Source organism: Prunus mume, linkage group LG4, assembly GCF_029339155.1.
Source record: "Prunus mume cultivar Tortuosa linkage group LG4, ASM2933915v1, whole genome shotgun sequence".
Classification (NCBI taxonomy): Eukaryota; Viridiplantae; Streptophyta; class Magnoliopsida; order Rosales; family Rosaceae; genus Prunus; species Prunus mume.
Genome location: NC_142701.1, coordinates 10,721,114 through 10,746,287, shown reverse-complemented (window position 1 = coordinate 10,746,287; position 25,174 = coordinate 10,721,114). Strand labels below are relative to the sequence as shown.

Genomic DNA, 25,174 nt, shown 5'->3' with positions numbered 1-25,174 from the left:
CGATATACCCAAACATATACCTATAGGTTCGATATGCCCAAACATATACCCAAACAAATTTGCAGGGATTGTTTGGGATCAAACAAAACATGCATAGGCCAAAAATACGAACGCTTGCCACTACTTGCAGAATACTTGCAAGATTTTATTTAGGCTTATTATCACAAAACGTCCATGACGGTTGCGAAACTATTAAATTGCATCTTTAAAGTTTTTTGTATCACCTCAGTCCCAAACGTTAATATGGGTGCTTTCTTAAATAGTCATTCTGTTAAAAAAAACTATTAAATCCCCAATTTTATGAGGGATATAATCGTCAAGTCCCATTGTATCATCAACCTTCACCTCTTCTGCATCTGAGACTTGCTCATATACGCTATCTAAGAACTCCGTATCATCTTCTTCACTCTCTTCATCTACTTCATGGCCTCCCTCAGCCCATTGCAGTGACCCCACCAAACTGCCCCAGGAAATAAACAAATGATTACCGCCTGTGACTCATGCAACAAGTCTCTAATCTTCACGAGGAGTAAACATTTTTAACTATTGTCATGACAGTAGATCAGAAGACAGTGTCCCTGGGTAATTCCTTTATTATCCCATTCAGGGTAACAAGTTCTAAAATATCCTAAACAATGCAACAAGGAAATAATTAAGCATCATGCAGACCAACCTGTAAATACAACAGAATGTGTCTAAAGCAACAAGAAGCATGTCAGCTTAAGTTGTTTCTGGCAAACATGTTAAACAGATTTTATATGCATTATGAGCCATTCCCTATCAATTTCCTTCTCAATGGTCCTTTGAATAAAAGCATGCATTAACACAAATCAATAGTTTATATTGCTTTCCAGCCATGGCCCATGAGAAAAAGCATTTACATCATCAGAATGCTCACCTGAACTAGAAACTCAGATCCTCTGGTTTTTTTAATCACCAGAAAGCACAGGGATGGATATTGCACTTTTGTTTTTGTTACTCAGAAACTCAGCATCTCCCTGTTGCATGACTCTCTTGTCTTTACCCAGCAATGATGAACCAACTTGAGCATTTTGTGCACTTGAACTGTCAGATATATGTGAACTCTCACTTCTCAGATTAATATTGGGAAAACAACCATATGAATCATAATCTTTTGCAATAGATGAATGCTTATTAGAAATTCAATATGATGTACCGAGTCATGGTCTGTGCTTAATTTACACCTTTTTGCAGAGCAAGGTGTTATCAGTTCTTCGCCTCGTTTCTCATTTTTGCCAAGAAAATCAAATACTTTACTATCTTGATTATTTGAACACTTCAATGACACAGACTGATCCTTATAGGAAGTAAGAGATGAGCGATTGGCAGGAAGAACTTCCCCTAACAGGCTTGAAAGTTTGTCCCTGCCAGCTTTAAGGAGGGAAGAAGATGACTTTACAGGGAAAGAGCTGGAATGCTAGTGGAAATGAAGAGAGTGAAGAAGATGATACGGAGTTCTTAGATAGTGACTATGAGCAAGACACAGATGTAGAAGAGGTGGAGGTTGATGATACAATAGGAGTTGACGATTATACCCCATAAAATTGGGGATTTAACAGTTCTTTTAACAGATGGACTACTTATGAGTACTCATATTAACATTAGAGATCATGAGTGATACAAAAAAACTCTAAATGTGCAATCTGATAGTTTTGCAAACATCATGAACTTTTTGTGATAATAAGCTTTTTATTTATTAAAAATAACGACAATAGTATACAACACTAAGATAAAATAAAAAATTAAGTCTTTTGGGGTCAGCATTGGGTCCAAAAAGAAATTAAATAATCAGAAATGACATTATAAATCGCAGGGCCAGGATTGGCTGTGAGACCCACCGACGCCACCATGGGACCTCCAGCCTACAATTTTCTTCAAAGCAGGTCAACTTCAATAATCTCGAAACATCTGTCTAAGCAAGCTGGTCCACGTGGCCCGAAGCAATCGATCTTGCAGTCGTTGGACACGAACGCATGTTCGTAAAATAGTCGTTTCCGCAGGGAATCACACCAGACTTGCTTCTGAATTAGTTTACACGGGTTGACTCGCACGTACCGTCAAAATCTGTTGAAATTTAGAGTTCAGACATAATAACGCTCTCTCTCTCTCTCTCTAAAACCCTTTAACCATTCCATTTTCACTCACTCGCTGACTCTCTCTCTCTCTCTGCAACTTCTATATTTTTCTGTCAAGAACTTGGAGATCTTGAACTCTCAGCTTCAGAGGGCAGAGCATGCGATAAATCCATGTAAGTTATCTCTCGGCCCTGAAGTTCATAGTTGATAACTGAATCAGTGAATCTTGTAAGAACAGAAAACAGCAAAGATTGAAATCTTTTTAATTTCCTTTTATTTGAGATATTTTCTTTGTGAGGTTTGACGATGAATGAGCTTTGAAAAAATTGCATTATATCTTGGTTAAGTGTTGATCTGCGAGTCTTTGGGTGGTTTGGTTCAGTTCTTGGAGTCGCTTCCGAGAAAATGGAGGGAAAGAAAATGAATACAAAAAAGTCAGTTGATCTTTCTCAATAAGTTTTAAGCCCGAGTGGTTTCTTTCTTTGTTTGGCTGTGTTTCATTGCGAATACAATGCTGGAAAGGTAGAATACAAAAAATTTAAAAATGAAACTTTGGGTCTTTAATTTTTTTTTCCTGTGTTATTTTTTAGTAGGGAAAACTAAGTTTTTCAATGGTACAATCTTCATAGATAGCTATGTATGGATGCTAAAATAACGATGGATGAATCTGTGAGGTTTTTATATTTTGGTGTAACATAGAATGCTGAATGCAGTTATTCTGTTTGATTGCTCAGAACGCCAAATAGAGCTCAGACAAATTAAAAGTTGAATCTTTGAGCTATTTAAGATCATAAAGAAAGATTCCAACAACTGATTTGACTCCGGAATCTATTTTAGGAAAAGAGATAGAAAAAAAAAAGTATTCTCAATGATTGAACAAGGGTTTTCTGCTTCTATTTATTGATAATGAATTTTATTTATTCTTAATTGTTGCAGCAACTCAAAGCACTGTAAGAGGTTAACCAGTTGCAGTGTTCTTAGGGGCCTTGCTACCAAATTGAGTGATAGATGTTCTTCAAATAATGTGGTTTGAGCTTTTTGGTGACATAGAATAGTCAAACAAACCAATGGAGGAAAGTAGTAGGGGAGATTATAAGTCATCGAGGGGAAGTGGAAGTTTTAAGTCTACATTGTCAGGAAGATCAAGTCCGCGAAATTCTCCTTCATTTCGGAGATTGAATTCAAGCCGAACTCCACGGAGAGAAGCTAGAAGCAGTGGAGGTGTGCAGTGGTTTCGGAGCAATCGGTTATTGTTTTGGTTGTTATTGATTACCCTTTGGGCTTATCTTGGATTTTATTTTCAGTCCAGTTGGGCTCATAGCAACAAGGAGAACTTCTTGGGGTTTGGAAATAAAGCAAGCAATGGAAACTCAGACACTGAACAGAATGCGAGGAGAGATTTGCTTGCCAGTGATAGTTCTATGGCAGTTAAGAATGAGACCAACCAAAATCAGGTAAAAGCTGGTAAAAGGATAGATGTGGTTTTGACAAAAAAGGAGAATGGAGTTTCATCTCATCGAAGCGCAAGTTCAAAGAAGAGGAGTAAAAAATCAGCTCGTAGTCTACGTGGTAAAGTGCATGGTAAGCAGAAGAAAACAGTGGAGATTGAGGGCCATGAGACAGAGGAGCAGGAACTGGACATTCCTAAGACAAATACTTCTTATGGGATGCTTGTTGGTCCATTTGGCTTTCTAGAAGATAGAACTTTGGAATGGAGTCCTAAAACGCGGTCTGGAACCTGTGACAGGAAGGGGGACTTCGCACGTCTTGTTTGGTCTAGGAGATTTCTATTAATATTCCATGAACTTTCAATGACTGGGGCTCCACTTTCTATGATGGAGCTGGCAACAGAGCTTTTGAGCTGTGGAGCCACGGTTTCTGCTGTAGTTCTTAGCAAGAAGGGTGGCTTGATGCCAGAGCTAGCAAGGAGAAGAATCAAGGTGCTTGAGGACAAAGTAGAACAAAGCTTCAAAACTGCCATGAAGGCAGATCTAGTCATCGCCGGGTCAGCAGTGTGTGCATCATGGATTGGTGAGAACCATTTTCCAAAAATCTGTTAATGTAATTTGTAAAATTTAAATTCAGTGCATTTGCTGATCTCAAAGAGTTTAAAGTGCATAATATTAACTAATCAACTGTACCTCCATTTTTCTCTGGGATGCATCAGATATAAATTTCCAGTCAGTATTCCATTTGTAATTTCTAATTTGTATCTACATGGTTTCCTTCTTTTAACACTTTATTTTCTATTGGTTTTTTCTTGTCATTAAAATTTCTGTTAAACTAAGTGACAATCATCTTAGCTATTTTATTAATTGACAGAAAGTGTCATTCTTAAGTGTGAAGCTGATTTTCTTTGACTTCGTTTGCATGCATCATGGTATACTACAATACTAATAGACAATAAACGTTTTATTTCAGATCAATACATGGATCATTTTCCAGCTGGTGCAAGTCAAATTGCTTGGTGGATCATGGAAAACCGGAGAGAATACTTTGATCGGGCGAAGGTTGTGCTTAACAGAGTGAAAATGCTGGCTTTTCTATCAGAATCACAGTCTAAACAATGGCTAGATTGGTGCGAAGAAGAAAAGATTAAGCTGAGGTCTCAGCCTGCAGTTGTACCACTCTCTATTAATGATGAGCTGGCCTTTGTAGCTGGCATAGGTTGTTCACTTAATACTCCATCTTCTAGTACTGAAAAGATGCTCGAGAAAAGGCAGTTATTGCGAGATTCAGTCAGAAAGGAAATGGGGTTAACAGACAATGATATGCTTGTGATGTCTCTGAGCAGTATAAACCCTGGAAAGGGGCAGCTCTTGCTTCTTGAATCAGCACGCTTGGTGATTGAAGAACCTCTGAAATATAATTCTAAGATAAAAAACCCAGTACGTAAACGCCAAGCCCGCTCTACCTTGGCTAGAAAACATCACTTGAGAGCTTTGTTTCAAGAGTTGAATGATGATGGTGTATCATCAAATGAATTACCACTGTCCAACGAATCTGATGTCCAGTTGAATGAACCCCAGAAAAAAAAATTGCGGTTACGTAGTCTCTATACCTCTTTTGATGATACAGGTGATTTGACCTTCAATGTCACTCATAAGAGGAAAGTGTTGTCGGATAATGGAGGAACACTGGAACAGTCCGTTAAATTTCTTATTGGTTCTGTTGGATCTAAGAGCAATAAGGTGCTTTATGTCAAAGAACTTTTAGGATTCCTATCTCAGCATTCAAACATGTCAAAGTCAGTGTTGTGGACTCCGGCAACCACACGTGTAGCTGCATTATACTCTGCAGCTGATGTTTATGTCATGAACTCTCAGGTGATCCATCTTCTTAGTCTTAAGTGTTCTTATTTATGACGAGTGCATAGAGAAAAGCTATGGTTTTTTGCTTCTTAAATTAATTATATATAATGCTCAAATAGGGGAAAGAAAAAAATTCAACTGTGATTTTACGCTTTTAAATGATGGAGTCCCATGTCATAACAGAAGCACACTATGTATGGTACTATTGCTTGTTTGAATAAAAATCTTTTGTCAGTCTAATTTTTTAAGATGTAACACAAATGAGGACAGACACATGGAACTTCCTTTTCCACATGAGAAGATGGTATCTTTGGCGGTATTAACTGAGAACAAATCAGGTGATCATGAATCATGTCATACAATTGTTGATAGAATAAGGTTGATTTTGCCATCTCTCTGAAGATTGATTTTGTTTTTTTTAATATAAGGTCATTGCAAAAAGAAAAATATTGAACTTCGAGCAGCTTGTGTGCACAAGTTTGATATGCCTTGTAGTATTAGCAAGGACTGCTCTCAAGTATTCAGACTTTTCTTCTGTATCGCAAATTCATGATTCTATTGTAGATATCAATCCAATGATCTTGTCAAGAAAAAAAATACACAAATAATAATAATAATAATAATAATAATAATAATACCCGGCTCTTGTAATCCAACTGCAAAATTATTGGTTCAACCCCCTAGTAGATTTCATCTGGGATAATGCATGTATGCATACCACCAAATGCTATTGTTCTGTTTAAAGCATGGATTCCATTCTTGGTAATCTAATTTTTTGTGTTTGTAACCCCACTTCTCATTTCAGTTGAATTTATAATCTTGATTTATGCTTGGTACTCATTTAACTCATTATCCTATATTATTTGGAAATAACACTATATGTAAAATGGTGTACAGGGACTGGGAGAAACTTTTGGGAGAGTGACAATTGAAGCCATGGCATTCGGTCTTCCGGTATGACATCTGACTTGATTTTATTCCTCATCTTAAGGCCCACTAGGATGATAGTTATACTGATGACATTTAGTCTCGCTAACTGAACCTACATATGCAAAGACATGCTACATGACTATTGTGTGGCATAATCTTTCTTTTCTGTCCACCTTCTGCAGTAGCATGAGTCATTACAATTAACAACAATATAGATCAAACTCCAAAAAAACTATAATAAAAAAAGGGGAACATAAGGCTTAATTAAATTAGTTGATAACCAGTGGGACCTTAGGTATATTCTAGGGAGTTCCTGCAGCCAAGAAATAGGGCCCATCAAACAGTATAAATTGTTATGGCCCATCAGACAGACACCGCATAACAAGTCTCCTATTGAGATCAGTAAACCTGTATTTATAGGGAGATGGGAGCTCATCTTCATAAACATGGTTATCAGGATCAAGTGAAAGTATCCTTCATTAGAAATAGAATTTGAATTGGCTGCAATGATGAAAAACCAGTGATTGTTTGTGCAGATTAGCATTGTATGCGTTTCCCTTTTTTTTCCTCTTAAAACAACATGAACCGTGTAGAAGTACAGAATTAATACCTGTTTGAAACAAAATGGCATTACTATCTGTCGTCTGTACAATATCGTTCCTATTTTCTACGCGTTCAACTCTCGAATGCAACTTCCTTTCCATGCTGCTTTAGATTTTTTGTGCACGGGACCTTGAATAGAATCAAATGAATGATGTCATTTTATGGAGCAGGTGCTTGGAACAGAAGCTGGAGGCACAACAGAGATTGTTGAACACAATGTAACAGGTCTGCTTCATCCTGTTGGGCATCCCGGAACTCGTGTCCTCGCTGAAAATATCCGGTTTTTGCTTAAAAGCCCAAATGGAAGGAAGCAAATGGGATTGAAAGGAAGAGAGAAAGTAGAGAGGATGTACTTAAAGCGCCACATGTACAAGAGATTTGTAGACGTTCTTCTCAAGTGCATGAGACCCAAATAACGTCTCTCATTTGAGACATTCTCATTCGTTTATTTCTTCTCAAATTTAGAGGGTGCTGTGAGTATGGGAATTTATGTTGCTCCGGCCAAATGATATTATAGATGCCAAGTTTGAGATTTTCTTGATGAAGCGTAGGAAACGTTTTTTTATTGATTCAAAGGTTATTAGTTTAAACATGAAGCTGAATGCTTTGTTCGTGTGATAATGTCAAATGGTTAAGCGCATTTATCCATTTACCAATGTATTGTTTTCGATTCCCTCCTCTCATTATCGATTTATAAATTATTTTTAAAAAGTTGTTTTACTAAACACTCAGTCCAGAATTTATATCTCCAAATAACAGCCTGACTCAGCATGACCTCTGTACTCCTCAGGCACATCTGCTCTCGTCTAACTATAGCTAATATAGCCGTGCAGCTATACTCGGTTGTAGTACTGTTTCTTGAAAATAGTATAACTCCGCAGGTATATTCGATTTTTTTCTAATTTTTTAAAATAGTATAGCCCCCAGGCTATACGGTTTATATATATTTTTTGTGGATCCTTTTATTTTTTACCCGATTTTTCGTTTATCGATAAGAGTAGTTTAGAGCATTATCTATTACTATTTTGCTAGTGCCCGAGTCTCTATTATCCCTTTTTCATTTTTCACTTTTTCAGAGTTATTACCTGTAAAAAGAATTTGACACCATTACTATTTTGCTAGTGCCCAAGTCTCTATTATCTCTTTTTCATTTTTCACTTTTTCAGAGTTATTACCTGTAAAAAGAATTTAACACTTTCGCATTCAATAATCTATTATAAACGTACGTACTTATTTTTCAATAATACATCTGTGTTCTGTAAACGTCTTAAAGGCTTGGTAAAATTTAAGCTTTTTAAAAACCCGCATGGCTATATTTATTTTGACACGTGGCTGCATATTCGCCTGGCCAAAAAAAAACCTAGACTAGCTGCACGGCTATACTCAGTTTTTTTTTTTTTAAAAACATAGTACAGCCCCTCGGCTATACTGGGTTCTATTAATGTTTCCTTAAAATAGTATAGCTGCGCGGCGATACTCGATTTTTTTCCTAATTTATTTTTATAGTATAGCCTCTTTATATATATACTTTGAAGATCCTTTTTTCCCTTTTAATTTTTTCAATAAGAGTAGTTTAGAGCATTATCCATTACTATTTGGCCAGTACCGGAGTCTCTATTATCCCTTTTTTTATGTTTTTTATTTACCACTTTCACATTCAATAATCTATTATACATGTACGTACTTATTTTTCAATAATAAATTCATGTTCTGTACAAGTCTTAAATGCTCTGTAAAATTCAAGGTTTTTAAAAAACAAACGTGCAATACTCGTATTGTATATGTACGTACATATTTGTTATGTTTAAGACACGTACTTTTTACAAAATTTTCAATAAGACAAACAAAATTCACATATTATACAAATAATTCTCACATATTATTGAATAAAAATAATATATATTAAAAAAATTAAATAAAATATTTTAAAATATTATATAGTGACCGAACTTTTAAGTTGTAATTTGCCAAAATTTTGCCGAATAAAACACTTACATATTTTTTCACATTTAGTATTATATAAATAGTATAGTTGCATGACTATACTCTGTTTTATTAATGTTTATTTAAGAAAGTAGTATAGCCGCATGGCTATACCTATTTGACATGTCGTCACCTAATTGAGAAGCGGGACCCCTTTTTTATAAATAAATAAATCGTACAGTCGTGCGGCTATACTCAATTTTTTCTTTATTTTTTTTTAAAATAGCATAGCATGCGACTATACTCGATTTTATTAATATTTCTTTAAAAACTAGAATAGCCGCGTGGCTATACTTAATTTGACAAGTGGCCACCTATTCGCTAGGCAGGTTCTCCTTTTTTATTACTTTTTATTTTAATTTAAATCTTATAGTCGCGCGCCTATACTCATTTTTTTGTTTTTTTATATTAAAAAGAATATATAGCTATACTCAGTGAAAGGGGTGGGCACACTGCCTTATCTAAATGGTCTAACCCATATATGCTAACAAGATTAGTTGCTCATGTTCTTAAACTTGTCAAGAAAAAAAAATCAGAAGTTTGACATCAAGGAAGGAGTTTTGAAATAATAATAAAGAAATATCAGATAATTATGACATTAGATAAATGTAATGATGATGAAACAGAGATTATGAAATATGAGAGCCAATTCTATTAATTTATTGGCAAGCAGTACGAGAATATGAAATCCTAAGCATTTAAGATGATCTCAAATCAAATTATCCTACCTCATGAAATAGTTTTTTCCCCAAATTTTATTAAATTGCTTTAAAATGATTTAATTCTTAACTTGTTGTTGTGATTTTTTTTGGAGTTAATTTTTACTCACACCTTTGTGATTTATTTTTCTGAACAAATTAAAATAAATTTAAAAAAATCAAAATTTTACAAACACAATTTTATTTCACTTAAAATGCATACGTGTACAACTACATTAAATAAAAATTATGCAGCAACAAAAATTGAAGCAGCAGCACACAAAAAACAAAAAACAAAAAACAAATAAAACACAGATGGAATTTATCACTCTCTTCCCCGCTAACTATTATTCGGACATGATCTCTCTCTCTCTCTCTCTCCCCCCTATATTAACTCTCGCACAATAAGCCGTTGGATCTCAACGTTCCTATTAACTGGGCCGTTGGATCTCAAAGTTTAAAGTTCACAGGCACTACTTTTTTAATTGCCACAACCGACTCTCCAAATTTCTCTCAAATTAAGAAGAGTTTCCACATTCCGTGAGTGAGATGCTCGCGAAGGAAACTTATAAATAGCACTGAGTGAGAGCTCTTTGTTCGCAACAACACAGAGAGAAATTCAGACAAAAACTTCACTTGAAAGTTGAATTCTCTTCTAGTCTCTCTTTTCTTTTGTTCGTTAATTAGCAGCATCATGCAATGGAAGAGTCTCTTGTGCCGTTAGGTTTTTCGTTAGCCCCACCGATGAAGAGATTGTGGGTTCCTTTCTCTACAAGTTTTTGGTAGAGAGCAAGCCGTTCATGTCGCTATACAACAATATCTTCCATGCCCGCAATCTCTTCGGCAACAAGACAGAGCCTGCGGAGATTTGGAAAAAATACGGAGAGCCGCAACTCGTTGATACAGACTTGTACTTCATCTCCAAGCTCAAGAAGTTAACCCCGAAGCGAATGGATCGAAGGGTTGGCAACGGGGGTACTTGGAGCGAAACTGAATCCTCCAAATTGGTTGAAAAGGTCTCTGGAAATCCCAACCCAAACCCCTTTGGCCGAAAGAGAAAGTTTCGCTACGAGAATAAAGGTTCCGAGGACCACACAGGGTGGCTACTAGGTGAATATAGTCTTTTCGATGGTCCCAAGAATCAACGTAGCTACGATTTTGATTTCGTCATTTGTCGGATGAGGAAGAACGATAGGGTTGGGATTAAGGCAACAAATTTCAAGCGTGGGGGTCACAAGATAAAGAAGAAAAGAAGATGAGCACAAACAAGAAGATAAAAAAAGATCATCAAATGGGATGGGATCAACAGATTCATTCTCTTCTAATCCAATTGGCGGTGATCTTGTGGGCTGTTATAATGTTGATCCGATTGATCTGACAATCTTTGAGGAAAATACGATGGCCGAAATGGAACAACTACTTGGTGAAGCTTGGAGCCCAAGTAATTTTCAGGATGCAGTCTCTTATGATGTTGATCCGATTGGTGAAACCCAAATTAGCCAATTGTCTAACTGGTCCCAAGCGATATTAGATCAGCTCCTGGTTGGTGTATAAGGAATTAATTCTACAAGTGATGGCTGTAGCTCTCTAATTTTCAACGCGTGCAGAGAACTGAGTATTGATGATATATTTGTACCACGATTTTGATCGGCTTTAGTTTCTTTCATTGCGTACCTTTTTGAGTTATCAATGAACTGATTCTATTTGTCTACTAAATTTCCTCTTAATTTGTTAATTTGACCAAATATTGGAGCTGCTCTCTTGAATTATACTTGATAACTTTTTATATGTTCAGATTTTCCTTGTAGTTTAGATAAAAGAAGAAGAAAAAAAAAAGGGTTCTTGCTAGCTAATTGTAACTTAAAATTGCTCTAATTAACTTGGGAACACCAGTATGCCAACAAAGAATTAGTAACACAGCACATCTTCCAGTCTCTTAATTCATAGAGCAAATGATATGTGATATTACGATAACAGAATAAAATGTAGCAAGTGAGTAAAAAAGATGTTTTATTTCATTCAAACTGTAAGACTTGAACCAGAAGGCTTTAGATATTGTGATTACAATGTACCATCAGGCAAAGATGACAATAAATTCCTCTAAATTATTCGACCAAACCATAAAATCATCAAACATATATGTACACTTGTTTGATTGTTTGTAGTAGACATGTACAACATTCTATTCTAAAGTAGGATGAAATTGGGAGAACCAGTCAAGTCAATAATCTGAGGATAAACAGGAGCAACTCTGCTCTTCTTGCCAATTAAATGGCTTCTGCATAGGGGAGCTGGGGTTGTCAAATCTATTACCTCAGCTCCACAAGGCCGGTGATAGCTTCTGCTGGGAGACTGATCATCGTCTGCAACTATAGCTGTCGATTATTCCCTTGCAAGTCGGCCCAAATCAGCACTCATGTCATCAGAAGATCCACACAAACCTATATCTTTAGTTACTTCAGTGTCAAATGAGGTAGTGACATTTGAAGATGGCGTTCTCACTGGCGATGCCATAAAACCAAATTGCTCTGTACAATCCTCTCCTACTACTTGACTGCATCCATATGCTTCATTAATTATCTTGCCAGTATCATTCTGCTGATCATCTGCTGAACTTTGAACTATAAGATCTAATAATGTTTCTTCCTGTAATGTACCATCATTCAAAGCTTCATCACATTCTTTTCCATTATACCACTCATCTTCTCCTACTTCTTTACTGCATCCATATACTTCATTCATTCTGTTGCCACTATCACTCTGCTGATCATCTGCTGAATTATGAGTCCTGAAGTCCAATAATGTTTCTTCGGCTAGTGTATGGAATTCATATCTTCATCACATTCCCTTTCATGACACCACTCATCTTCATTTTCCAAAAGGTCATCACAGATAGTTTAGTACAGGAAGGAAGCTCATCTATGGAGGAGACTTTGACCTTCATCTGTTCTGGAAGGCGTGGACAACCAGCAGAATGTTTGGTGTACTGGGTTGAAAAGAAGTTTACAGTGATGTTCAAGCTGATGATACATAGAAACAATATCACTTTCCATCAATAACAGCAAAAGCATATGTATATTCATCCATTCACAACTCACAAGGAAGATAATAAGATGATACCTCTGCCAAAGAGGGAGAGTGAGCATGGTGTATGCAAGTTTGATCTTACTGACAAGCCCTCCCAGTGATTTAAAGCTGGCAGCAGCCTGCCTAACCGCCTCCAATACAGGTGGGTGCTGCCAGGCCCATTCAAACTGCAAAGTTCCAAAGGGAACATTAGAAAGAAGGTCCCAAATTTCCAATTAATATCAATCCTAAAATAATAATAAAAAACCTTCAATCCCAATTAGTCAAATCTTAATCAGGCCCAAATTGATCCAAGAATTGGTGCCTACTCAGGACGGGTCTCAATCAAGCTGGAAATATCCTCAAATGACAAATAATTATCGGAATATAATTCTCAAGAAATTTGTCCCAATCAATCAAATTAAAAACACAAACAGATCATACAGAGCAATCCATAGACAAGTTAATTGTAAAGAGAACAAAAGAAAGAAATGAAGAGACCTGGAGAGCAGAAACGTTAGTTGGGAAACCACAGATGCACAACACCATCTCACATGGACGAAGCGCTTCGTTCTCCAAGCATCTTGCGCTATTTCACCATTGTGCTGTCTTATACGACCGTGGGTTCACTGTGAATCTGTATCAGAATCACCCAAATAAGCACAAACAAAGGCACAGAGTTCAAGTGGGCTCTCTTATTGCTCCAAGCTCTACAAGAAAGTCTCAAACTTTAAAGAAGTTCAGATCGAAAATGTTCAAATCAAGATTGATCTTATTATTCTCAACAGATTGGGAATTTGAAAAAATAAAATAAAAAGAATTAGGGGAAGATGGAAGGTACCCAATATAGGTGTGGGATTTGTAGCAGGGGCTGCGAGAGCTCAACAGATAGCATGCGAAGAATCGTCCTTCTTCTGCTTCTTCCTCCTCCGCGATTAGGATTTCTAGGATTTCTGCTTCTTCCATCTCTCTTTTCAGGCGTATCTTATTAAAATGCAAGTCAATCCAATTCGACCGTTGGAATATATTAACCCTTATTTCATTGTTTGAACTCTACGCCTCAGATTCCTTTTTCTACGGTCAGGATCTTGCGGTTGTACTTGGGGAGTGACCAAGTTTTTGCCACGTGGCCGGTTGTTTCTTGATCAACCAAAAAAAATGTTCACTTCACTGCAGTTCTGGGTTCAGTTCTGTTTATACTCAGTGTGGCTTGGATCGATAATTCCACCGGGTTTTGGAAGTCGATCTCGGAGCAAAGAGGTAGTGTTTGTTTCTCAATCTCATTGTGCTAATATAATTGAGGCCAAACTGTATCTGTTAAAACTAAGCCGCCGGGCTATAGTATAGACGAACGGCAATACATATTAATGTTTCTTTTGCAAACAGTATAGCCGGGCGGCTATATTTAATTTCACACGTGGTCGCCTAATCGAGGCGGGTCGACTTTTTTTATTTATAAATCAGCTATACTCTGATTTTTCCTTTTTAAAAAAAATAGTTTAGCAGTATAGCCGCTCAGCTGTACCTTTTTTTACACATGGCAGCCTATTCAGTAGGCGGTTTCTCCTTTTTTTTAACAAAAAATAGTATAGCCATCCGGCTATACTCGGATTTTTTAAAATTTTGTTTTTAAACTAATATAGCCTGGCTATACTCGGTTTTATTAATATTTCTTAAAAATAGTATATCCAAGCGGCGATTCTATTAATTTTCTTAAAAAAATTATTGCCACGCGGCTATACTCGATTTTTTCTAATGTTTTTTAATAGTATAGCCGAGCGATATATATATATATATATTATCTCTTTTTTTTTTCAATTTTTTCCCCAATTTTCATTTATCGATAAGAGTAGTTTAGAGCATTATGCATTACTATTTTGCCAATACTTGAGTCTCTATTATCCCCTATTCATTTTTTGCTTTTTCAGAGTTATTACCTGTATAAAGAATTTACCACTTTCACGTTCAATAATCTATTATACACATACGTACGTATTTTTCAATAACACATTCATGTTCTGTACATCTTAAAGCCTCAGTAAAATTCAAGCTTTTTAAAAAGCAAACGTATAATACTTGTATTGTACATATACGTATGTATTTTTCATATTTAAAACACTTATTTTTTACAAAATTCCCAATAAGATACACAAAATTCACATATTATACAAATAATTCTCACATATTATTGAAGAAAAATAATATATCTTAAAATTTTAAATATATTATATTAAAATATTATATAGTGACCAAACTTTTAAGTTGTAATTTGCCAAAAATTTTCCAAATAAAACACATACGTATTTTTTCCTGTTTAGTATTTTATAAATAGTATCGCCGCCCAGCTATACTCGATTTTTTTCTAAATTTTTTAAAATAGTATAGCCGAGGGGTTATACTCTTTATAGATAAGTGTAGATAAGTGTAGTTTATACTCTTGAGGTAGTGTTTTTAAAAAAAAATTCCCCAGTTTTTGTTTATCAATAAGTGTAGTTTAGAGCATTATCCATTATTATTTTGCTAATACTCAAGTTTCTATTGTCCTCTTTTCATTTTTTACTTTTCCAAAGTTTACCCGTATAAAGAATTTACCACTTCTACGTTTAATAATCTATTATACACATATGTACGTATTTTTCAATAATACATCAGTGTTCTGTACACGTCTTCAAGACTTGGTAAAATTCAAGCTTTTAAAAAAGCAAACATACAATACTCGTATTGTATATATACGTATGTATTTTTCATGTTTAATACACATTTTTTTTTTTGCAAACTTTTCAATACAATACAGAAAATTCACGTATTATACAAATAATTCTCACATATTATTAAATAAAAATAATATATCTTAAAAATTGAAGTATATTATATTAAAATATTATATAGTGACCGAACTTTTGAGTTGTAATTTGTCAAAAAATTTCTGAATAAAACATGTATGTATTTTTTTCCGTTTAATATGTTATAAATAGAATAGCCGCGCGGCTATCCTCCTTGACGTGATCCCAATTGGTAGTGTCTACATCGAGGGGTCTCGGCACTTGTTTGGAATTGGCCTTGCATTTTAGTGCAATATCCAAAAAATGACCTCTTGACACCTGGCATGTCCTTGACGCCAAATGGCTGGAACAAAATTGTAAATATACACAACATTGGACACTTCCCTAGTGTTTGGATCTCACCCGCCCATCACAACCAAATCTGACCCGACCCCATTCAATTGGCAAAACCTGGGCAGCCCATTACGAATCCCGGAGATCATCAGTGGCAGCTCAGCCCAACTTGCTGTTTTGGGTTCAAAGAGTGAGAGCCTGTAATCCGGCAGAGTATATTTTGGGTTTCTAGCATCCAGGTTCATGTTAACCCGTGCTTGTGCCATTACAACGATGCGTTGGCTATAACCGGCGGCTTTGCTCAGCGGGAGAAACTCCGGTGGCTTAACCTCCGCCTTCCAATCCTTTCATACAGATGCAACTTGTGACAAGTAGTTGTACGGTACACGAAATAAGCACTCTTGGGCAACTTGTGACACGCTATTTCGAGGTATAAATAATTTTTATTTAATTGATAAATTATTATCAATTAGTCATATGTATAGATATAAAATCCTTATTTTGTTTTAATTGTACAGTTATGGAACGGTACTTTAAGAGAAAGAATTTATTATGAATAACATTAGTATTGTTTAAATTATAAGGATGTTTAATTGTCTTTTTTTTTTTTTTTTTGAGCTCTTAGCTTTGAAAATTGCACATCTGTTGGAAAATTCCTGAGTCAGCCGCTATACCCTGGAGTAGCCGGAGCTCCATGACAAAACAAATACCAAAGCAGTGGTTTTGAGTGAGGATGTTGAAGAATGAAGAGAACAAAAGACTGAAAGAGGAAAGAGATGTGTCTAAGATGACTTTGCAGAGTCAGATGTCCTCGTTTATATTCGCAATTGGTAGTGTATCCTCCTTGGACTATAATTAAGTTTGAAATTATATGTGTCCTATGCATCCTATGCAGGCGTTCACTTTGTCACAAAAGCTCAACTTGGAAAAGTTTCAAAATTGGACGGCGGTGGTTTAAAATATATTAAGCAGTATTTGCTTAGTTTTTTTTTGGGACCTCTCCGATTGAGAAGGGTGATAACACTCACACACTACAGGATGTTAGGATTCGAGCTCAGGATCTTTCGTGAGGAGAGCATTTGTATCAAAATTTTGCTCAGTTAAATTTTTATTAGTGTTTAATTTTCTATTTGTATCTTAAGAAGAATACAAATGAATTATGTGATTATATTTGTATGCTTAGCATCTGTAAAATTTATGTATCCATAGGTACATTACTATTATTATTAAAGTAAGAATAAATAACGTTAATACAATTTTTTAGCTACATAACTTAATCTTAATATGCCTACAACCAATAATGTACATATGTACATGTTCATACTTTAGTAATAATATGCCAACATGAAGGAAGAAAATCAATTCAATCTAATAATTATGCTTAATGAAAATTAGATATCATTAAAAAATGAGAATCTAATTTTCTAATAATAATTATAACATGAAGGAAGTTGAGGTTTCACCCCACAACCAATTGGCAATGGGGGAGTAGCCTAAGCATCTCTAGGAGAGTCTCCAAATTTTAGCTAAATTTTAACTAAGATAGCTAGAAAGCCATTATAGCAAACTACTTAAAAGTAGTTTCCTCCAACAATGTTCTCTACTTTGGCTAATCTCTAATGTTTTATTATTTCTCTCTCAATTAAGAGAGAAATTAAAAGTTTCATTAAAAAATTAAAAATTAAAAGGTGAGAGGGGTTGCATGCCTAGGGAGAGAGAAGAGGAAGAAATGGGGAACCCTCAATTTCTCTATCCTCCTCTCCAAATGTAGAGAGCCACCAAACTTAAATAGGGTGTTCTCCAAAATAGAAAGCTAGATAGCAAGTTTGCTAGAGCTGTGTTTTTCCCTCATTCTAGCTAAAATGGCTAAGGATTAGAGTATAACACCTTATAAGCCCTTGTTAACTTTCTCAAATTTCCAATGTGTGACATTTTCACCTTCACATTGTAACAACATGATCCTAAATTAATAGTTAATTATTAATTTATTCTAGTAAAAGACCATTATACCCCTAGAATATTTTATTAGGTTAAAAGTTGACTTTTTATTCGGGAAGGAATTTGGGTCTAGTCCTTTCAATTGGTATCAAAGCATTAGGTTTAACTTCCTGTAGACTCAGCACCACGTGTGCATCCTTATTTTTGTAAATTGCTGGATGTTTCTTGATGTTGTATTGCCTTGTCGGCGTGGCTGAGTAAAAGGGTATCATGAAGGGTTGAAAAATTTGTTGAGGTTTTCTTATGAAAAATGTATATATATATATATATATATACGTGTGGAAAAATTTTGGGAAATGTTCAACTTGCAGGGGAGACTCACTAATTTTCGACAGAAGTTGAACTTGAATTTCATTTGGGTTTGGTATATCTGGGCTTTTTGGTCATTTGTGCCCGGCACCCTCCAGGTGTCGGACACACACAGGGTTCGACTCGGATTCTAAAGTGGAATTTGGGTATGGTCCTTTCAATTGGTATACACTTCGGTGGTGGATTAAAGTGGAGTTGAAGGTTTTCAAGGAATTAATGTTTGTCTAAAAGTATGATTGGCTTATGGATATAGATATGAATGCGTGTGGTTCAAGTTGAGCCAGTAGGAGGTCACATTGATTGTGGGCCCCTGGAATAGGGAACTTGTAGTTTGAGGTGATTAAGGTGAGCAAATCACAAATGAAAGCGTTTAGCTTTCAAAGGAAGTTTAAGCATTTTTATTAGCCATCAAAGAATGAGGTAGATGTTCACAGTATGAGCAAACACTCTTTCCTAATTACTTTACACTTTGATTGCATGATCTAAAATTTTCCTCATGCCAATTAGTTGCTTGGCCCCTTTATTTCTAAACGCAACAGGTTCCAAATTTAGTTTCTTCAGGAATTGATCAAGGGACTAGAGTCCTTATTAGCGAACAAATGTCGGGAGAGGTACTAGAGTCTTGGCATTTAAGTACGTATTTTGGTGATATTCATATAGGGGATGATGTTGGCAAGGCATAGAATGACATAATACTGGTAAAAGCATGATGTGGAGATTTGCTTCGAAGATATTGAGATGCGATTGGTGAGTGAAGTTCTGGAGGAGCATACTTGGGAACCCAAGTAGCATATGCAGGCCTAGTACCCTCACCTTTTCGAGTGACGAGTATGTAAATTTTGAGGATAAAATTTTTATAAGGGGAGTAGTTTGTAACAACCTGATCCTAAATTAATAGTTAATTATTAATTTATTCTAGTAAAAGACCATTATACCCATAGAATATTTTATTAGGTTAAAAGTTGACTTTTTATTCGGGAAGGAATTTGGGTCTGGTCCTTTCACACGTTCTCACACGACCAGGGCCACCTGAAATTTTAGTGGCCAGGTGCCATATATTAAATGAGGCATTTTTTTTTTATCTGATTTTTTTGTCATAATTTTTTTAACACAATCAATAATAAATAAACCAAAAGTACCACGAAGATTTAAAAATAAATAAATTTAAATAGCAAACAAAGAGGAATAAAACCTGATTTATGCTTATAGGAAGGAACTTCACTCTCCACCTTGGAGAGATCCTGGTGAAATAGATAGGGTTTGTTCAATGTAATAGATTGGAAGGGAACAAGAACTGAGAAATCAATGGTTTGTTCCATGTAAAAGAAGACTGGGAAGGTAAATATTGATGTGGTTTGCGTAAAAAAAAAATGGTTTGACAAAAAGGTTCGAGTAATTTCTGAAGAAGATATATTTTTTATTTGACGGAAGAAGAGAAATTTCAGAAGAGAAAAAAAAAAGAAAAAAAAGAAGAAGAGCTTTTTAGTGAGAGATTGAAGCACAAAAGAGAAGAAGAAATACTGAGAGATGTTCAAGAAAAGAAGAAGAAGAGAAAAAAAGAGAGGAAGAAAAAGAAAAAAAAAAAGGAGACATTGAACAGCAGAAAATGAAGAGGTACCCTCCGACCCAAAAAAAGAGTAACAACAAAGAGTTGCTTTAGATTTTTATTAGGGGCCCCTCTGTTATTAAAAAAGTTACAAAAGCGTGCCTAAGATAAGTAAAAAATTTGGAGCCTCCTTTGAACTGAGGCCCTGGTTGTCGCACCTCGCGCCTCTGTTCAGAGTCGGCATTGTAAATGACTCTGCATATGTGGCGAATTTTCAAATTTAACACATAGACAACACATATATGGAATGACATAGAGTACGTGTGGTTGTTGGGCTTGCACACATAAAGCTTTGATACCATTAAGGAAGTTGAGGTTACACCCCAAAACCAGCATAGCATGCAGAATATTCTTGGTGCTTAATTAAATAAACATGCGTTGTTAAGACGCTAACTTTGGTTATCATTAGTTTAATTCAATTATTTCATTTCGCGCTTTCTTTTCTCATACTAATCTATGAATTGTTTTTGTTAAACTAGGATTATATGGACATAGATTATATGATGACTAAACCCACATGTTTTAAAGTGGTCACTTTTTCCAGCCGCAATCAGGAAACTTCCCGGCTAACTTTGCCACTTGGGAAACACGATTGCTCATGCTTCCTTATCTCTTCGGCCCGAACTTTTTTCTCTTCTCCAGCAAGTTTTTTCCATTTGATAACTCAAGGTCAATTTAGAATTAATATTATGCAGCAATCACTCCCTACACTAATAAATCATTTGCAAATAAACTTAACATTAAACCTACGTGAGTCATGCGACTTTTAGATAATTCTTTTAAGTGAACCACTGGTACAATGTGATCTCATAATCAAAATCATCTATATTTTATCTCCTAACAAGTTTTCAAGTCAACTAGGTTTAACCTGCATGTCTTCTACCCTGCACATACAAATTTAAATTCAGGGTTGACTTCAGATAAAATGGGCATCGACATTCCCTTCCAAATTTCATTTCAATAACGTTATTGAAAAAAAGGTTAAATTCCACGAGCCATAGCACATGGTTTGACTAATTGTTGATTTGACATAACTATTTTTTATGCAAAATAATTCATCTACTTGAATCTTGATGACTGCAGAAAAAGAGTGATGTGCAGCAACAATGGCTAAGATATGTTTCTTTATTTATACACACGGCTGAAGGCCTTTGTATTAATGCTCTCTATATATCTAACACAAAAATATGACCCAAACTAGACATGTTTGCAGCTTAATCTACAAGTAATGATAGTTGGATGCTGAGACTTAAATCTCCAAATGACAACTTGATTGAACATGACCAGAGTACTTGTGAGGGGTTTCTAGTTTTGTCCATGTGTAATTGTCCAAATGTAGCATGTAAGCCATGTGGGGCTCCCCAAACCCTGCACATCCAATCACTAATACTTTGCCCTGCCATACTGTCACACAAGCTGGATTACGCACCTGACCTGGCAGCTTCGCCACGAATGTCCATGTTCCGCGTCTATGTTTCACCACATCACCGCCACGGCACATATACATTGTCTCGTCATCACCGTCCACGCACGTCCTTGGACACGTGGCGACTAGCAAGAAGTCGTCTTGTACTTGGTCCCACTGCCACGTGGAGAAATTGAATGTTTCGGTGCTTCTTTCGAAACGGCCTTGCATTTCTGTACAGTAGCCACCGATGACATGGAGCTTGCCATGCTGGAAAATTGCCTTACATTCGTCGCGTTCTCTTGCCATGTCAGGCAATGAAATCCACTCATCTTTCGCCACGTCATATGCAATTGCCGATCTCAACGCATTCTTCTCATCATCATGTCCACCCGCAACGAACACCATCCGATCAGAATCCGACGAGCATCCAAAGAAAATCCGAGCACCACCTGGCATATCAGCTCCACGCCTCCACGTGGCAGACACAAAGTTGTAGACAAACACGGAATTCGAGATGGTCCATGTCATCGGATCCCAACCCCCGATCACCACTAAATCCGACCCGACCGCTGCCAGTTGGCAAAACATGGGTAGGCCAGTAGCAAAACAGGCAGGCGGCGGCAACTCGGACCAATTACCCAAATCCGGTTCACAAAGAGTGAGCCGGTAAACCGGGCTATCCAGGCACTTGAAGATACCAACACCATGATTTGAGACAACATGTGATTGAACCATCACAATGAGTTTTTGGCTATGGCCGCCAGCCTTCCTAAGCCGATGAAACTCCGGCAGCTCAATCTCAGCCTTCCAACCCTTGCAAACCGATGCCATAGCTGGGAACTGATCATATTGGATACGAATTAGACAATCATAGGCTATATCGTCAGGCAGACCAGAAATCAGAGCCATGGTACAAAAATTGGTATCAAACAAAAACAGAGTCTTGGGTTTTTGAATTCTGAGAGAGATTTTATGAATTCTGAGAGATGGGTTTTTGAATTCTGAGAGATGGGTTTTTGAATTTGAGCTCCTGGGACTGCTCAGAAGGGGCTTTTATAAATTTGAAGGCAGTGTTCGATTACCTAGCTGCCAGTGTTTTATGTTTCCCTCTATGGGCACTATTTTATTGTTATAACAAAAATAATAAATAAAAAAGCATTTGCCTTGAATGGTTTTTTCAGGTGATGAAGGTCTAGAAGGTTTGGGTGCTTTCAAGCAGAGAGAGAAAAAAAATGAGAAGGTTTTGGTGATGCTGAAATTTGATTGGTTGATTGAGACAGGGGGGGACGCCTTGTTTTTGTCAATGTTCACGTTCCCAGCAACGGACTCTGTTTGCCAGCAGTTTTCTCATTTGATTTTATCATCAATGAATTGTCATTATTCTCCACCTTTTCTTTGATTATTTATTTATACAAATAGAAGAAGATTGTGGGGTTTGTTTCCAAAATTGGGTTGTCACAGTCGGTGTGCCTTCAACGTAATCTGCACATTTTTCTTGATTGACAAATATTTAAAGCCTGTGATGCCATTGCCATGTGTGAAAAGAAGAAATGCCAACAACTTTGCTCGAAAGAGAGTTTTTACATGCATTTTAATGTCAGTTCATGTTTATTGTACAAAAGAAGAAATGCATGCCAACAAGAGAAATCATAATCTGTCAATGCTCAAAAATGGATAATCTTTTTTGGGCCCGACTTAGAGATGTTGCGCCACTTTCAATTTCATTATCAAAATTGAAAAAAGTTAAGTTAAATTTGCATGTCACTAAAAAAATGTATGGAAAATTGATACATGAATACTCTTTTTGTTTAGTACAAGTTATTGAGGGAGAGGAGTTTACACAAATATTCATTTAGTGCTTGAGACTTTCGAACCTCTTCCCACACGAGTGGAGTTGGAAGAGCTCAACCAACTAAGCTATACTGACAAATGTGTTAGTACTCTTATAATTTAATCCGGACCAATCTCATTAGCGATGGTCATTATTATCAAAGTACACAGATTACTTTTGCTAAATTGATTATGATATGGCAAAAGTATGCTTGTATACATGCATTCGTATTACAACTGCCGGACTTTGTTTTCTTTTTCTTTTTATATTATAATACTCCCAAGTTGCACCGAAGTGTCAATGAAGTCAAATGAAAGCATTTCCAAAGTGCACCTAAAGAAAAAGAAAAAGCTAATTAAGAACTCACTTATTAGTTAAGCCATCCCACATCTGTGCAACAAAATCATCTGAATGTTTGTATGTAATCAATTGCGCCAATGAATTTGATCAAAACTTGCGCAGTAATCAATGATAGTAAACAAGATAAATTGATTTTATAAATACACATCGTTCTTATATTCATGTGAACCAAATATAAATTCTTATTCAATTAAATAGAGATAAATAATGCTACGTTTCGTATATTCCAAGGCATAAGAATAATTCAGAAAGAATTATGAAAGCTTTGAAAAGTGTGATGAGTGCTAATTTCCATTCGAGGAAGGTTTTCATAAAGAGGAATACTAGTAATCTTCTCTATAACCTTCTCGTCTAGACTTTCTCCCTTTTTTACTTGACATGTGTCATTCTCCTTACACTTAAAATAATGTCATTGATATATTATACAAGCTAACTTTTGCTTTGCAAGTTCACCCTTATTAAATGTATTCAATTTGTCCCAAAAAAATTCACAACTTTCTTAACATCTTATTAATTTTTTTTTTATAAAGAAAATATGTGCTTTTAAGAGGAAATGTCGCCTTTTTTTAATTTTAAAAAAAAACTCACACACACACACACAAAGGGTTTAGATAGAAAAAAAAAAAAGTCCTTTGTGTTTTAAAAAAAAAATTGGACATTTCCTCTTTTTTTTAAAAAGCAGACATTTTCTTTAAAAAAATAATTGACGTTTAAAAAAAAATTAATAAGATGGTAAGAATGTTGTGAATTTTTTTATAGATAAATTGAATACATTTAATAAGGGTAAACTTGGAAAGCAAAAGTTAACTTGTATAATATATTAATGATATTGTTTTAAGTGTAAGGAGAATGACACATGTCAAGCAAAAAAAGAAAAGGTTCAAAGAAGAATGTTAGAGAGAAGGTTGCTAGCATTCTCTTTTCATGAATTAGTTACAAAACCATGTGCATAAGAATTATGATAACTTTGAAGAAAGTGAGGAGCTTCTTCCTTCCCCAATGATGCCCGCTATTTTGTACAAACCCATGTGCATGCTTCGCTTTATGAAGTTTTGTAAAGCAATCTAAATACAATTAGGTTGTCAAACCAACCAACTATAAATTGATTAAATAGAGTTATGTAGATATGAACTGTCTTTCGTCAATATGACGGAGAAAAACTTTCGTGTTACGAATGTAATGCATTTTTCTCTCGATCTCACTCTTCATAAGAAGAGTATATTTCTGACTGCAATGAAGATCTATAACACAAATGTGTGACGTTTAATATTGGTGGTTTTGTTAATTGCATAGTAAATTATAGTATGATGTTCAATCTGAAACCATATGGTATAAGTGGTCTGAGTCAGATCTTGTGATGGAAACCCCAGCCTTCATATGGTGTTGCCACAAAAATGGGGTAATTATGAGACCATTGGATTAGACTATCTCAGTCAGTGTCATTCTGATTTATGGCCTTCAATTATTTTATTTCATTTGTTTTTTCCTCAGAGAAGAGGCCGCCAATTTTAGTTATGTATATTACGTGTTTTAATCATCTTTTGGGTAATCAATCAAAATCAAATCTAATAACTTTTTTTATACAAGATCTAATCTAATTACCTGTTTTAATCACCGACTTCCGCTAATTCTTTAGTTTATCCTTTAGTGAAAAACACGCAGAAAGATAATAATGAATTATTAGTACTTTGTGGGACCATCTTAATTTTTTTTTCACTTGTATATGCACACAAGTTTACACTAATTTACTTTTGTTTAACTATATTTTGCATCAGTTGGTAGAGGACTGTACCATGTTTTACGAGATTGAAGTTACTACTCCTAATATTGAGGTAGGATTTTGCTAAAGTCAGTCGATT

At 35.7% G+C, this 25,174-nt stretch overlaps 3 protein-coding genes and 1 pseudogene across 4 annotated transcripts; 2 read left to right on the top strand and 2 right to left on the bottom strand.

Moving 5' to 3' along the window:
* Positions 1-2,080: 2,080 nt before the first annotated feature.
* LOC103327979 (UDP-Glycosyltransferase superfamily protein) lies at positions 2,081-7,610 on the top strand. Its single transcript, XM_008230366.3, has 5 exons — positions 2,081-2,269; positions 3,033-4,127; positions 4,518-5,422; positions 6,305-6,361; positions 7,111-7,610. The coding sequence occupies exons 2-5, from the start codon at positions 3,164-3,166 to the stop codon at positions 7,354-7,356; spliced, it is 2,172 nt and encodes a 723-aa protein (XP_008228588.2). The 5' UTR covers positions 2,081-2,269; positions 3,033-3,163; the 3' UTR covers positions 7,357-7,610.
* A 2,811-nt stretch (positions 7,611-10,421) lies between these two features.
* On the top strand, positions 10,422-10,880 carry LOC148917890 (uncharacterized). The gene has a single exon (XM_089050436.1). It carries the CDS (start codon positions 10,422-10,424, stop codon positions 10,878-10,880), a length of 459 nt encoding a protein of 152 aa, XP_088906562.1.
* Positions 10,881-11,614: 734 nt separating this feature from the next.
* On the bottom strand, positions 11,615-13,955 carry LOC103327980 (uncharacterized; annotated as a pseudogene). The gene is made up of 4 exons (XR_001677688.2): positions 13,529-13,955; positions 13,189-13,324; positions 12,742-12,875; positions 11,615-12,641 (listed from the first exon to the last, which is right to left on the bottom strand). The product of XR_001677688.2 is annotated as an uncharacterized LOC103327980 (transcript).
* Positions 13,956-20,812: 6,857 nt separating this feature from the next.
* LOC103327981 (F-box/kelch-repeat protein At1g15670) lies at positions 20,813-22,362 on the bottom strand. The gene has a single exon (XM_008230369.3). It carries the CDS (start codon positions 22,031-22,033, stop codon positions 20,966-20,968), a length of 1,068 nt encoding a protein of 355 aa, XP_008228591.2. The 5' UTR covers positions 22,034-22,362; the 3' UTR covers positions 20,813-20,965.
* Between the last annotated feature and the right edge of the window lie 2,812 nt (positions 22,363-25,174).

Excerpts from the sequence above, each read along its gene's own strand:
- LOC103327979 (XM_008230366.3), top strand. The coding sequence starts at position 3,164 with ATGGAGGAAAGTAGTAGGGGAGATTATAAGTCATCGAGGGGAAGTGGA. Across the intron at positions 5,423-6,304 it reads TTTATGTCATGAACTCTCAG|GGACTGGGAGAAACTTTTGG; the intron begins GTGATCCATCTT and ends AATGGTGTACAG. Across the intron at positions 6,362-7,110 it reads CCATGGCATTCGGTCTTCCG|GTGCTTGGAACAGAAGCTGG; the intron begins GTATGACATCTG and ends TTTATGGAGCAG.
- LOC148917890 (XM_089050436.1), top strand. The coding sequence starts at position 10,422 with ATGTCGCTATACAACAATATCTTCCATGCCCGCAATCTCTTCGGCAAC.
- LOC103327981 (XM_008230369.3), bottom strand. The coding sequence starts at position 22,033 with ATGGCTCTGATTTCTGGTCTGCCTGACGATATAGCCTATGATTGTCTA.